Genomic DNA, 12,118 nt, shown 5'->3' on the forward strand with positions numbered 1-12,118 from the left:
CAAAATTGTTCCTGCCACTACATAAATGTATGTTTTAAATGGTCTATCCTTCATGCAAATAAGTACAACTCTCTGGTCCTAAAGCTTAGCGCTATGAGCAGGATTTAGGATATTTGACATACGGTATCAATCAGTTGTGGGTCAGAGGGAAAAAAAGAAAATAAAAAGCAAACAGAAAAATAAACCAGGAGTCAAGAGATGTGGAACTTTTCATGCATAGTCCCAGTAGGCCACATTAATGAAACTTTGGCGTTGCATAGGGAATTCTCTATAAAAGTGGTTAGATATAGCAGATAACATCTTGTTCCAAGCTTGTAGATCAGCTTACTATGCCGCCGATACAAGTTTATGGAATTCTTCAACTACCCTTGAAGGTCACTTTAATAGGCTGCCAATTTGGCAGGAGTCCTAGGAATTTTTTTAAACTTTTAAATATCTTTACATACTTTCCTCACCCTGCCCCCACCACCAGTTTACTAGGACCTTTTTCTGACTGAAACAAAATGAAAAACCTGGAGGGTGGACTCCAACAGGAGTGTACAAAACTGAGTGGTGTACCAAGGAATGCTAACGAGGAAGGCTTTCTCCCCCTCCCATTGATTTAAAAGCATACAGATGAGGACTTTCCCTCCACCCGCCCCAACCAAACACCCAAGGGAACTTCCAGACTGCAAACATTTCTACCAACCCTTAGTGACTTCCACATCTTTTCTATTTCCAGCCAGAGTACTGTAGATCTTTCTAATGAGCTCCATGTTGTTAAGGAGAGAATTAAATCCATTAAAATAGGAAAAGCTGACCTGATGGGAAGTGGTACCTCCAGCAGCCTAGAGTAGAGACAGTAAAAGAAGGAAAGAGAAAGGAGACTGTTAAAGACTAAGAAAAATCTTGAAATAAAAGTTTTCAAACAATTTTATTTTACAAGAGCGACAGTAGCACAGGGTTGCTTTTTTAAAAAAGCTGCAAAATAAAGAAAACTATGTTCTTATGTTACTGAAACTAATCATGACCAGAATGTAAAACTCTCCCTACCCTACAAACCTAAACAAATACATATGCAGGATTATAACAACATAACCAGTAGTAATTTACAAAGTTCAAGTTTCAGTACTGCTTCAGTTGGAAATGTTTCATAAGTTGGCTTATTTTTAGTAATGAGGAAATCTACTTCTACATGTAAAGTATATTACTATACAGAAAATTTCAACAAAATCAAAACATATTCTGAAAAAGGTCAACTGAAACATTGAAATTCACAGGCATTTCAAGTCATGGAAAACCAGCAGTAAGCTCTCAGGCTTATATCATGCAGTCAAACAAAATGGGAACAATAAGGTTCAAACAGTTATTCATTCTCAAATGAGAACTAAGGCTAAACCTTTATTTTAAAGTCGTGTTGGGTCTGCACACAGAAAAATTATTGGATCAATTCCCTATTTAAAGTATAAGATCGGTGATCAAGCAAATTTCTGAAAACAATGCATAAGCTTGCCAAAATTTAATTGACCTTGAGGGAGAATCAAAAATCTTATCTTATGTTTTATGACAGAGTATATGACCCAGGAAAGCTGATAACAAGACTGAGGAGAAAATCGAGGAAGAGAAGTATCAGATCTCATTGTCAGTCCCTAAGTCTTCTGACTATGCTTTTTGCTGTAAGCTTCTTCCAATATTCTGTCCAGAGTTTGCAGTTCTCAACACTTCACACATCTCCCTGGAATTCTCCCTTGCAATTCAAAGAACAGATTTCTTTAAGCCTGGATATGGCCATACTCTGGATTACTTGGAAAGTGCTACTTCAAGTTCCCAAGATTAGAAACTGTGCTCAAAACCGAATGTACCTTTTTTTTTCCCCTTCAGTGAAATTGCAGAATCATAATAATTAATTGGTTTACACACTTCAAGCTGAAAAAAGTGTACACTCAAGTGTAACAACTATCAGTTAATATATGTCCCTGGGTGATGTTCCACTTTGTACACTGTCCCAGGTGCTTGGAAATTACGCTCAGGAGCTTAGAATTGACTTTACAAAGCAAGTCCTTTGAGGATGACTTTCTAAGTGGGATGCAATGGCATTTTGACATATTTGACACACACTACTATGATGGACTGTCTGGAAATAGTCAGGCAAACTCTACATTTGTAGGCCATTACTAAAGTCCATCTAGCTGCTTTGCCTTTTGTTTCAGGCGACCAGGAACATTGAGGATACATATTCTGCAATAAGGGTTAACTTTCACATGTGTAGATAATAACTGCTAAACTTAAAAACATGCATCCGTAAGATGGACTACATGCCACATATAGTGGTTGAGGATATCAGAACTACTCACAGCTACGAGACATTCTTCTACAAATGGCGTCAGCATGTGTGGCCGGATAGTGACCATAATGTCCCTGAAGTCCATAGCTGTGACTCTTCCAGCCTGAGCATTGTCTCTCTGCACAAAAGCTTGTTTTGCATGTTCTAACTGTATCTCCTGAAAACATATGGGGAAAAAAAAAAGTTAGGTTCAAAATCATCACCTTAATAGTTAGATTTTATATAATGCAGTCCTACAAGGTATCTCATACTTAACAAAAGACAATTACATGTAATCTAATTTTAATTGGATATTGTATGTGTAACTTTCAGCCTTTTCTATCGGTGGCGTATATGGTCTCTATCATTGAGCTCACTATCTACGACAACCATCATGATTTCTCTGCTGTCTGGACATTAGGTCATGCAATTAATTTAACTGAGAAATGGAGGGCACATATCAACACACCAGTGCAAGTAATCTTCCACTCATGAATGTTGAAGTGTTGCACGATGTGTATTATCCAGTTTATTGCATGTGTCACAGCAGGTCAAAATACTTTCTGTAAATGCGTTTGCTACTCCTTGAATGAGGATAATGCAATCATCGGAGATTTCCATGTAGACACACACTAATCTTGAAAGCATTCCCTCAAAAAGCATCCTCATTTAAAACATAACGTTATTTGTCTACAAAAGACACCAGCAGTTTAATTTAGAACTTCTTGTATTGCAACTGATTAAAGATCAGTTCTCAATATTTCAGCAGTAGTAACAGGCAGAGATCAATCACAAGCATTATCTGATGCAACCACCTGATAATCTCATTTTGTGATTCAAATGTACCCCTGAGAGAAGGGGGGAGAAAAAAGGCATTTGATCTCTCAAGTTTTGATCTTTTCCTACTGTGACCTTCACCCTTTCTTCATAAATAACTGTTAAGACTACTTTCTTTTTTTTATTATTTTTCATTTAAAAGGAACAATCCTGCACAGATAAGTAACTTGATAATACATATGAACTTTTTGTTCAGTTCTACAGGTTTGCCAAAACCAGAAATACCTTTTGGTGATGCAGTTAGACTTCCCAATCTCTATTTCTTTGCTGAATGGAGGAAAACAAACCATTGCCATGTCCGCCCTTTACATTTCAAGGTTTATAGAAACTTCTTCACCAGAAATACAGTGCTTAGTCTGAATACATATTCATAATCAGTTATTCAGAAAATGGAATCAGAGCAAAAGTATGTCACCAATACTAAGCAAGTCTTGCAGTGGACCCTGACACTATCCTATTATTTCCATTATATTTGCAAATATATGCCTTGAAAGTCATACTAAGCCAAGACTCAGGCTAGTCAAGGATCACTAGCACAATGTGTTCACGGTGAATATGACCTTCTGTAAGTTGATATTTATCTCACAGCAGCATTCAAGGGAATAGAGAGTGAAGGGCAAAAGGCAAATGCAGCCAGCATAGGATCAGACCTGCTGGAGGCCTGTAGCTGCCATCCCTCCTAATATATTAGGCAGAAGGAGGAAAGGGGTGGGGGAGAAAGGACTGATCAATGTTTCAACACTGCGTTTCATGCACAGAGTTATTCAGAAATTTCTGCTTTTGATGAGAAACGTTTGTGGGGGTTATAATTTGAAGTGTTACAATTTCAGTTCTGTCACGTTTCCTTTAAATTACAGCCCCCTATGTGGAGGTGCTACAATTCAGCAATAATATTCACTCTGGCTGGATGCAGCCATGTAAGCTCTCGCTTCACTCCAATTGTGACTGTAATTTCAACAGAAATTTGGAAGCAAGCAATTTTGGGAGGTTTACGGTGGGAGGAGCACAGGAACACAAAAAAACTTTGTCAGCTTGGGGCAAGCAGCTACTCAGGAGGCAGAGAGCTCTGAAGAGGAGTTAGGTATAATAACTCTTATATCCCTAAATACTCACCACCTGGCAGGTGGAAACGTATGAATAAATGAACAAAAGTGTTTGTCATTAAGTGGCAGTATCACCAAAGAAAAAATAAATTAAATTTAGCAGAAGGAGTACATGGGAAACTGTGAATGTTGCTTTCTTCTTCCCTCATTCAATTTGTTTTAACCACTGAAACTGCTGGCAGTGTTGTGCTGGCAGAATCCAGCACTAAAATACAGTAAAAAACCTGGACACCGCTTGCAGAAGTCCAATCTGTTGCCATCTGTGTACACCTATCAGCAAGTTTGGAGGTACGTATACTGTCAGTGGGACCTTGGCTGACAGTGATGTCTCAGCCACAGAAGCAAAGAGGGGCTCACGTTCCAGAGAGATACGTTAAGTGTATGTTTTTTGTCATCACCCAGCTAATTGCAAAAAGGCTGTTAGTACTACAGTTGAGTACAAGCCAAAATATCCCATCCTCTCCTTGCTAACGTGATTCCTTTCAATCTTCTTGATACATGTGGAACTCACTAGAGAGAAGAATTATTCCATTTGGTTAAACACATGGTCAAGGACTCAGTGCTGCCATTTGCCCATACTCTTATACTCTTGTCAGCTAGGAAAGAGCTGCTTAGCTGTAGATAAACAGCAAGACAAAGCTCTGAATAGAACAATGTGAGTCTTCTGGAGCTCCCTATTCGCACCTCCTCCTTAGTTCAGAAATGAAATGGTTTAAGCATACTGCAAACAGATACAGAAGACTCATCCCACCTTCTCAGAAAGGTAGGGTCTTTTTAGGCTACGGTTATTTTGAGCTGTGCTATGCATTTTCCAGTTGCACTGAGCAGAAAAAAGCACAGGAACCTTCAGCCACATGACATTCCCAAACCATGACCATGGCAGCGACACGGCATACAAGAACATGCAGACCATAACATGGTAAGACATTTAGTCTCAAAATTAAATTTCACCTATAAAGTCTGTCACAAAAAAACCAGACAGATGTCACTTCTGTAATCACTGTACATTGCCTAACAACGTAATAAACTCCTTAAATTGTTTAACTCAAAAGAAAGGCTATCTATTCCCTCAGTCTCCAAGCCTGAAAGTTGAGACATCCCACAGCATGACTAACTACATTTCAAAATGAGGCTCAGTAGCTACTAGCAATTTATCAGGAAAATCTTTATGAGACGTTCGTAACATCACCTACGCTGTGTATATGCAGCCAATATAAAAAATACCACCTTAAAGATAAACTGAAAAACAATAAAGCAAAGTTGTAGTATTTAGAGATGCTATCTGACTTGCAGTAATTTTTATTGTTTCACCTATTTCAGTCCAATATTGTTTACCTAGACAGATTAAGGTTTAAAGAAATACAATCCTCACTGCTTTGCAATACAAATTACAAATCCTAAAGAACCTTCTCTGACTAGACTTCCTGTAAACGTAGATATACTTAGAAAACAAGCTTCTCCCTTGATGCTGGAGGTCCAGAATTCTCCCAGGTAGCATAAGACTTTGTGAAAAATTAATCTGCACATCATGGCAGGCATGCTGGGACCGGAATTTTCATGAAATTATTTCCTATCTAGAGGTTTTACCTCAGCTTTCACTTACAGCTCATTAAAAGCTTCTTTACTTTCCACTTAGATAGAAATTTGTGTTTGGGTTCCATCCCAATGCATCTACAAGTGATCAGATACAGCACAATCCCTTCCACTGGAGTAGAACCTGGGGTTCAGTTATAAAGAGTACTACTTCAACAACTAATATGCTGGGCACAAATAAATTCCCACACAATGTGGAAACGGATTCACCAAGCCCACATATAAGCATATGTCAAAATTAATCCTGCGGAATAGATTTTACATGCTGAGAAAGTGGCCAATGTTGCTCTTCGTGAAGCAGACTTGCCACTTAAGTGATGATGGAACATGACCATACCCAAACAGATATAGATGTGATGGATACACAGTGAAGATACACGAGCTAATTTTGAGCTAGCAAAATGAGAAGCAGGGTAAAACAACACACCTTGAGCTCTGGGTTGATGCAAATAGATCGTTAACTGTATTAGAGCCAAACAGTTTGGAGGCTATACTTTTGGGCATCTCTGTTACTGCAGACAAAAAAAGGTGCTGGCAGGATATAAGTATTCAGAATCCCATATAAATTCTTCTTGTGCATGGATCAAATATACAAGATCCATCTTGTGCATGGATAAAATATACTAATGTTATTTTCCACATACCTTCAGCTTTGCCAGAAGTGATGATGACTAGCCCAAATGGCGCGACAGATAATGAATATCTCACAACTTTATGTGACATAATAGGACCCAACGTGAATGAATTTGAATCTAGCTGGGCTGTTTCATTAAAAGCTGCAAATTGCATTGTACTTACAAAGCAGTACCTGAAGCGCCTTACAGAACCATCTGGTCCATGTTAAGTGCAATGTAAAGAGCATTCACACATCAGGAATGCAGAACGGTAATTTGGTATCCACTGTGGTCTCCTGCTGTCTAAGGTCCAAGGTCTAGACATCAGACCAAGGAAACTGAGTCATGCACAGGCAGAATGTCAGAAGGAAAGGCTGAGTACCAAAGGTTACAGAGCTTAAAGGAAGATTTCTATACCTGTGAACATTAACTCTCCAAGTTGTGCTGAGAGTCATTTCTGTGCCCAAATTTCAGTATCCATAACACAGTGATGCAAGGCAAGAATCAGCAAGGAAACACGTGTTTCAAAGATTTACAGTTCTAGAAAGTGGGTAAACGGATGTACCGAATTACTGTGACTGACTGAGCATCCTAACAGACTGTACTGATACCAGACAACTTCAGTAGAGTCTTAGGACAATTAATTTATTTGAAAGTCCTTGCTGCCTGCACCAATGCTGAGAGCATCTTTATTAGCAGCCTTAGAACTTTTCCTGAATGCATCTCACCTCTCTAGAGGACACCTGGAATCGTAATCCTTATTTTCGATGTTTATGCTCTTCCTCTCTCTTTCTGTCCTATATGGATCATCACCAAAAGGGATGTCTGGCTCATGAGGACCACTGATGTGTTCTAACACAACCTTTTACTGCAACTAGCTAAGATTAATTTTTGCAGTAGAGCTGGTTAAAAAAAAAAAAAAAAAGGCAGGGGCAAGACACACCAAAACCAAACACAATTCTCCCCAGAATACGATCACATCCAAGAAAAGTCCTTTTAGACAAGGAAAGAGGAACACCCCTCCACAGGATGAGAAAGCCTAGTAGTTAGGACTCATCTCCAAAGTTAGAGAACTCATGCCCCAGCTCTAGCTTTTCCTAATTCAAAGAAAAAGCATGAAAGAACCCAAAGACACAAAGAAAGAACTCAAATCTTCCAAATACCCAGCCATGCGGTTATGGGCTCTTCTAGGCCTGTGGCTCTAACCTCCCCCATCGCTCCCCCACTTTTGTTTTTGGCAAAAACGTGTCCTTTTTTTCATTCTGGGTTTTTCTTCACGTTTTCCTCAGACCTCTAAACAAATAGATGCATGAGGCAAACAGGACTGGTACTCTGTTAAGACTGTGATTTTAATCCACCAAAATCAGGATACATGAACACCAGAACATGTGGCCAGAGACATTTTTTCCTAATCAGGTAACACATTTGCTTTTTTTATCCAAAAGAGGTTCTGGGTCACTATTCTGTCACAAAACTGTCCTATGTCTTAGCTACTTAAAAGTTACAATAGTCAATACAAAACCTAAGGGAATACAATTTAATCACATGATACCTGACGTCCTCTTCATACAAAGTTAATTAGGCTCTGTTCTACAAAGTCAATTTGAAACATTTGTCTCAATAGCATTATCTTAATTATTCCTCATCAAAATGATACCACCTCCTACTGTGAACTAACATACTTGTATAAACAAGAAGAAAAGAAACCTTGCAGCCTTGAAGCAGGTTCCCATTTTAAAACTCTCTAGTGTAAATACTAATACAGGCATTAAGTATTCAGAAAGAATACAAATAAGAAGCTCACGTGTTTTACCACTTCAAGGATCACTTTTCCTACTAAAGACTATTTTTAACAGTACTGCTGAAATACAGATCATCTGTTTATTTTTTTATTAGCACAATATTTTGTAACAAAGTACCCCAAAGCGTGACTAGCAAAGAATTCCTTGCAAAAGAAAGATTGTATTTTGTTCTCTATATACCACATTTCCCTGAGATACTCGTTACTCAAAAAAGGTCAAAAGTAAAGAAGTGTGTGGAAAGGACTTGCAGCAAAACAACATCTTTATTGGATATCAGCACTGAATTAAATACCAATTTGATAAACATGTTGTTTACAGACAGTACTTCTTCTTAATACGAGTCTGGCAGCTGGGTCCAAAATGTTCAGTACTGTTATTTAGCATTCTTTGACTCATGAGATTTAAATATACAGGAGATTTTCAGACTTTGAGGTCTAGGTTTTTTATTTCATGTCTCTGTCTATGCAACAGTGTAGAAAAGATCACTTTCTGCACACGGGTGCCAAAAACAAAAGAAAATTTAAAAAAACCCAGCTAGCCTGAATCAGCAATTTTACCATAAGCATATCCTATTTATCAACACACTATTAAAGTCCAGCACTCCGACTGTAAAAGCCTACACTCAGTCTATCTTGCAACTTCCCTACCAGAGTGGTATTTGGCAAGTTTGAAAATACTTTGATTCTTGCATTCTTATTAATCTTGACAAAATGCGTTGTATTAGACCCACCAGTAAAAACTGGGTGAACTCCGCATATGTTAGGTGTCTTTTTCTATCCTTTCCAAAATGCAGCTGTACGAACTCTGAATTCCAGTTAAACGGAATGTGCTGATGAATTGTGGTCTGGCCAAAAACTTGCTTAGCATCCTCTGGGAAGAAAAGAAAAATGTTCATTTAATAATAAAATAACAACAGATACAAGCATATATTTCTATAAAGTAAAACAAATAGGATATTTCCTAACAGGAAAGCAATACTGTTGACACAAATTAGTAACATATTGTAAAGCAAACCTGATTTTTTTGTTTTCCAAAATCATAACAAATGAAAAGTTTTGAACACCCTCACAAATACAATCTCTGAATAATCTCTTTATTTGTGAAGTTTGATACTCACAGCATTTGCCTAGAAAAGACTCAACTAGATATTTCAAGTTTCAAAGTCAAGCAAGAAAAGATTAAAATTAAAAGACAATTTATAAAAAGATGACTAAAGCTAACCAATTTTCAGCATAATCTTTTCAAGCTGCTAACAATGAAAGTTTTGTGTCACTACAATTCAGGCTTTTGTAGAGTTCTCCACATTCAAACAAATCAACTACAAAAATACCAGTATTTCAAGATCCACTTTACTGTAGTTACCTTACAGGAGCAGTGACATGCAGGGCAGGGCATATGGGGGGACATGGAAGGCAGGAACACAAACCTATCACCCCCTCCAGCACTAAGCAGACTTTAACCCTAGACCTCTGCTACAAGGAGGGGGGCAGCACGACAAGTTTGTCTGATCACACCTAAACGCAAGCTTAACACTTTAGTTCAGTTCAGTAGTCTTAACAGGGCAATGGTTTATTACGGGCTTGGTAGACTTTTTGGTAATACATGGCATTTTTGGTGAAGAAACAACTATTTGAAACACACCAAGTTGTACAATCAGTAATAAGGCCCATATATTGCTGGAACTAGACTGTACATATTTTAACTAATGGAAACAGCAACAAGATCTGAGGAAGTACTTGTCTCACACGACACCGCCCACTTCAATGTGATAGTCTGTCTCAGCCAAAAATACAGGGCAAAGATATCTTCCAAAGACAAGCTCAAGGCCAGAGGTTCCCAACTGCTGTGTACCTTCCTAATTGCCGTACCACTCCTCCAGCAACACCAGCCAAAAGTCAGTTCTTGTCTCCTGCTAGTTCCTGCGGGCAGGGAGAGCTGGTTCCCAGGAGACACTCCCTACCCACAGGTAGGGAGCTGGTCTCCTGCTCCCTTCACGCTTTGTGGAAGAAAGACCAGGAGCCCAAATCCAGAACTCCTGTCTGTCTCTGCGAGCAGCAGAGCTGGAAGCCAGTTCCCGAGCATGGCTGGTGCCTGGGGGCAAGGACATCAGCACAGCTTTGTGCCTGCCTGTGTGCAGAACAAGTTGGGAGCCACCTCGCTGGAGCCAGCCTCTGCCTACCAGGGCACTGCTGGGAGCCGCCTTCCAGCTCACCCCAGCGCTACGCGGAAAGATGGAAGCCAACTCCTTGGAGCCATGAGGTCCCATCTCCTGCGCCAGTTGAGTTCTGGCTTCTGGTTCAGCCATGCCAGCCAGGCACAATGGCTCTGCTGACCTGGGGAAACCCAGCCAGGGTGAAATTCCCACTTTCAGGCAAGGAAGCATCAAAAAGTGAGAGTGGGGTGGGATGGCTGAGAGCCAGGAAGATGTCCGGAAGTGCCTAAATGAATGAAGGATAAAGACATAGGAAAAAATGGTCCCAAGGAGGTGAAAGGGACAGGTGTCCTGCTGCACAGGGAAAAAAAAAAAAAAGCACTGCAGTTGGTGGTACCCAGAAGAACAGCTTGTTCTAAAGCATCAGGGCTGTTCATATTCTGGGATTCATGGGGAGAGCAGTGATGACACTGTGAACCTCTTCCCATCCCTCAACAGTCAGTAGTTTCATCTTTAAAAACATACCACCCACCAATCCCAGGGAATCAGTGGTGAAAGAACAAGTTGGACTTAACTTATGAACAGAAAGGCTGACCCCAGTTAACCTCAAATTCTTAAAATTCAGAACTTCAAGCCCTAATGTCCTATGAGAATTTTCTCCAAGCAACATCAGACAGTGCCCCCAGGACAGCATTGTTCATTCATGTCTTCAAGCTCCATCACAGCCAGCTTGGATCTTGTCCACCAGCATTCTCCAGGAGCAAAATTCTGCTTTCAGGGCAACAGGAAGGAAAGCCAATCGGTTCAGGGTGAGGTCCTGTCCCTCTACTGACTGTCTTTTCTTTAGGATGCTTCCTACTGACACAGCTCGAGGCACCTAGCCGCATGTCATTGGAGATCACCTCTACAAAGTTCCTCCTTTCTGCCAGACTTCCTTCCCCACCCCTCAAAGAAGGGAACTGCCATGAAGAAGTCAGACTGTGTTGTCCGCAAACAAGAGGAAATGAAGGCTGACTCTTCCTGGTAGCGACCGCTCTGCTCTTCCAGAGGAATGAAGATATTCCCAGAACAGCGCCGGTACCTGTCTCTTGCACAAAAGTCAGGTGCTTATCTGCTTCCTCTTTCTCTCCTATCCCATCTCCTGAATTTCCCCAGAGCAAGACACTGATACCGTTTGGATGAGATTAGGAACAAGTCACTGTTTACCAAAAGGTATGTTTGGTTGGACTACAGATCTGTCTTTGTCAGAGAAAAAAGGTGCTTTCTTACTTGATGCGAGGCAAGAGATAGGAAAATCTTAGCTAGTATAAAAGCAGTCTCAAATTCCTTTTAATGGGTCCAGGCTCCTCACAATCTTTACTTCAACTTGTTAACATATGAAAGTTACAGAGTGTCCTCTGATTATGCCACTGTAATTTTATTTTAATTAGTTATCACACATTAGCTATCTTGAAGGAACAATGCATCTTGCTCCCCCAACTCTGTGCCTTGTAAACCCTCCTTAGTTGTGGCCCAAAAGAAAAATTCCAGCTCAAGAAAATCAAACATCAAGAAGTGCAAAGAATGGTAATTTCAAACTAAATACAATGTTTAATTATTGACATTACAAATGGCAAAGGAACTCACAGCAATGGAACTTAAAACCTCATGAAGCCAGCTAGGAATACAGTAAGGTATATATCCATGGCATTTGCATTCCCTTGTCTATTTTAGAG

The 12,118-nt window shown here is 39.8% G+C and overlaps 1 protein-coding gene across 1 annotated transcript in view; it reads right to left on the minus strand.

Moving 5' to 3' along the window:
- The window catches only part of SLC25A13 (solute carrier family 25 member 13), a 77,926-nt gene that overhangs the window by 42,218 nt on the left and 23,590 nt on the right, over nt 1-12,118 (minus strand). The window contains exons 4-6 of the mRNA XM_059818384.1: nt 8,982-9,121; nt 2,334-2,480; nt 689-827 (exon numbers count right to left, since the gene is read on the minus strand). Of these exons, the coding sequence (XP_059674367.1) occupies nt 689-827; nt 2,334-2,480; nt 8,982-9,121 (426 nt within the window). The remainder of the gene's footprint in view (nt 1-688; nt 828-2,333; nt 2,481-8,981; nt 9,122-12,118) is intronic.

The sequence above is a fragment of the Gavia stellata genome, chromosome 6 (assembly GCF_030936135.1).
Source record: "Gavia stellata isolate bGavSte3 chromosome 6, bGavSte3.hap2, whole genome shotgun sequence".
NCBI lineage: Eukaryota > Metazoa > Chordata > Aves > Gaviiformes > Gaviidae > Gavia > Gavia stellata.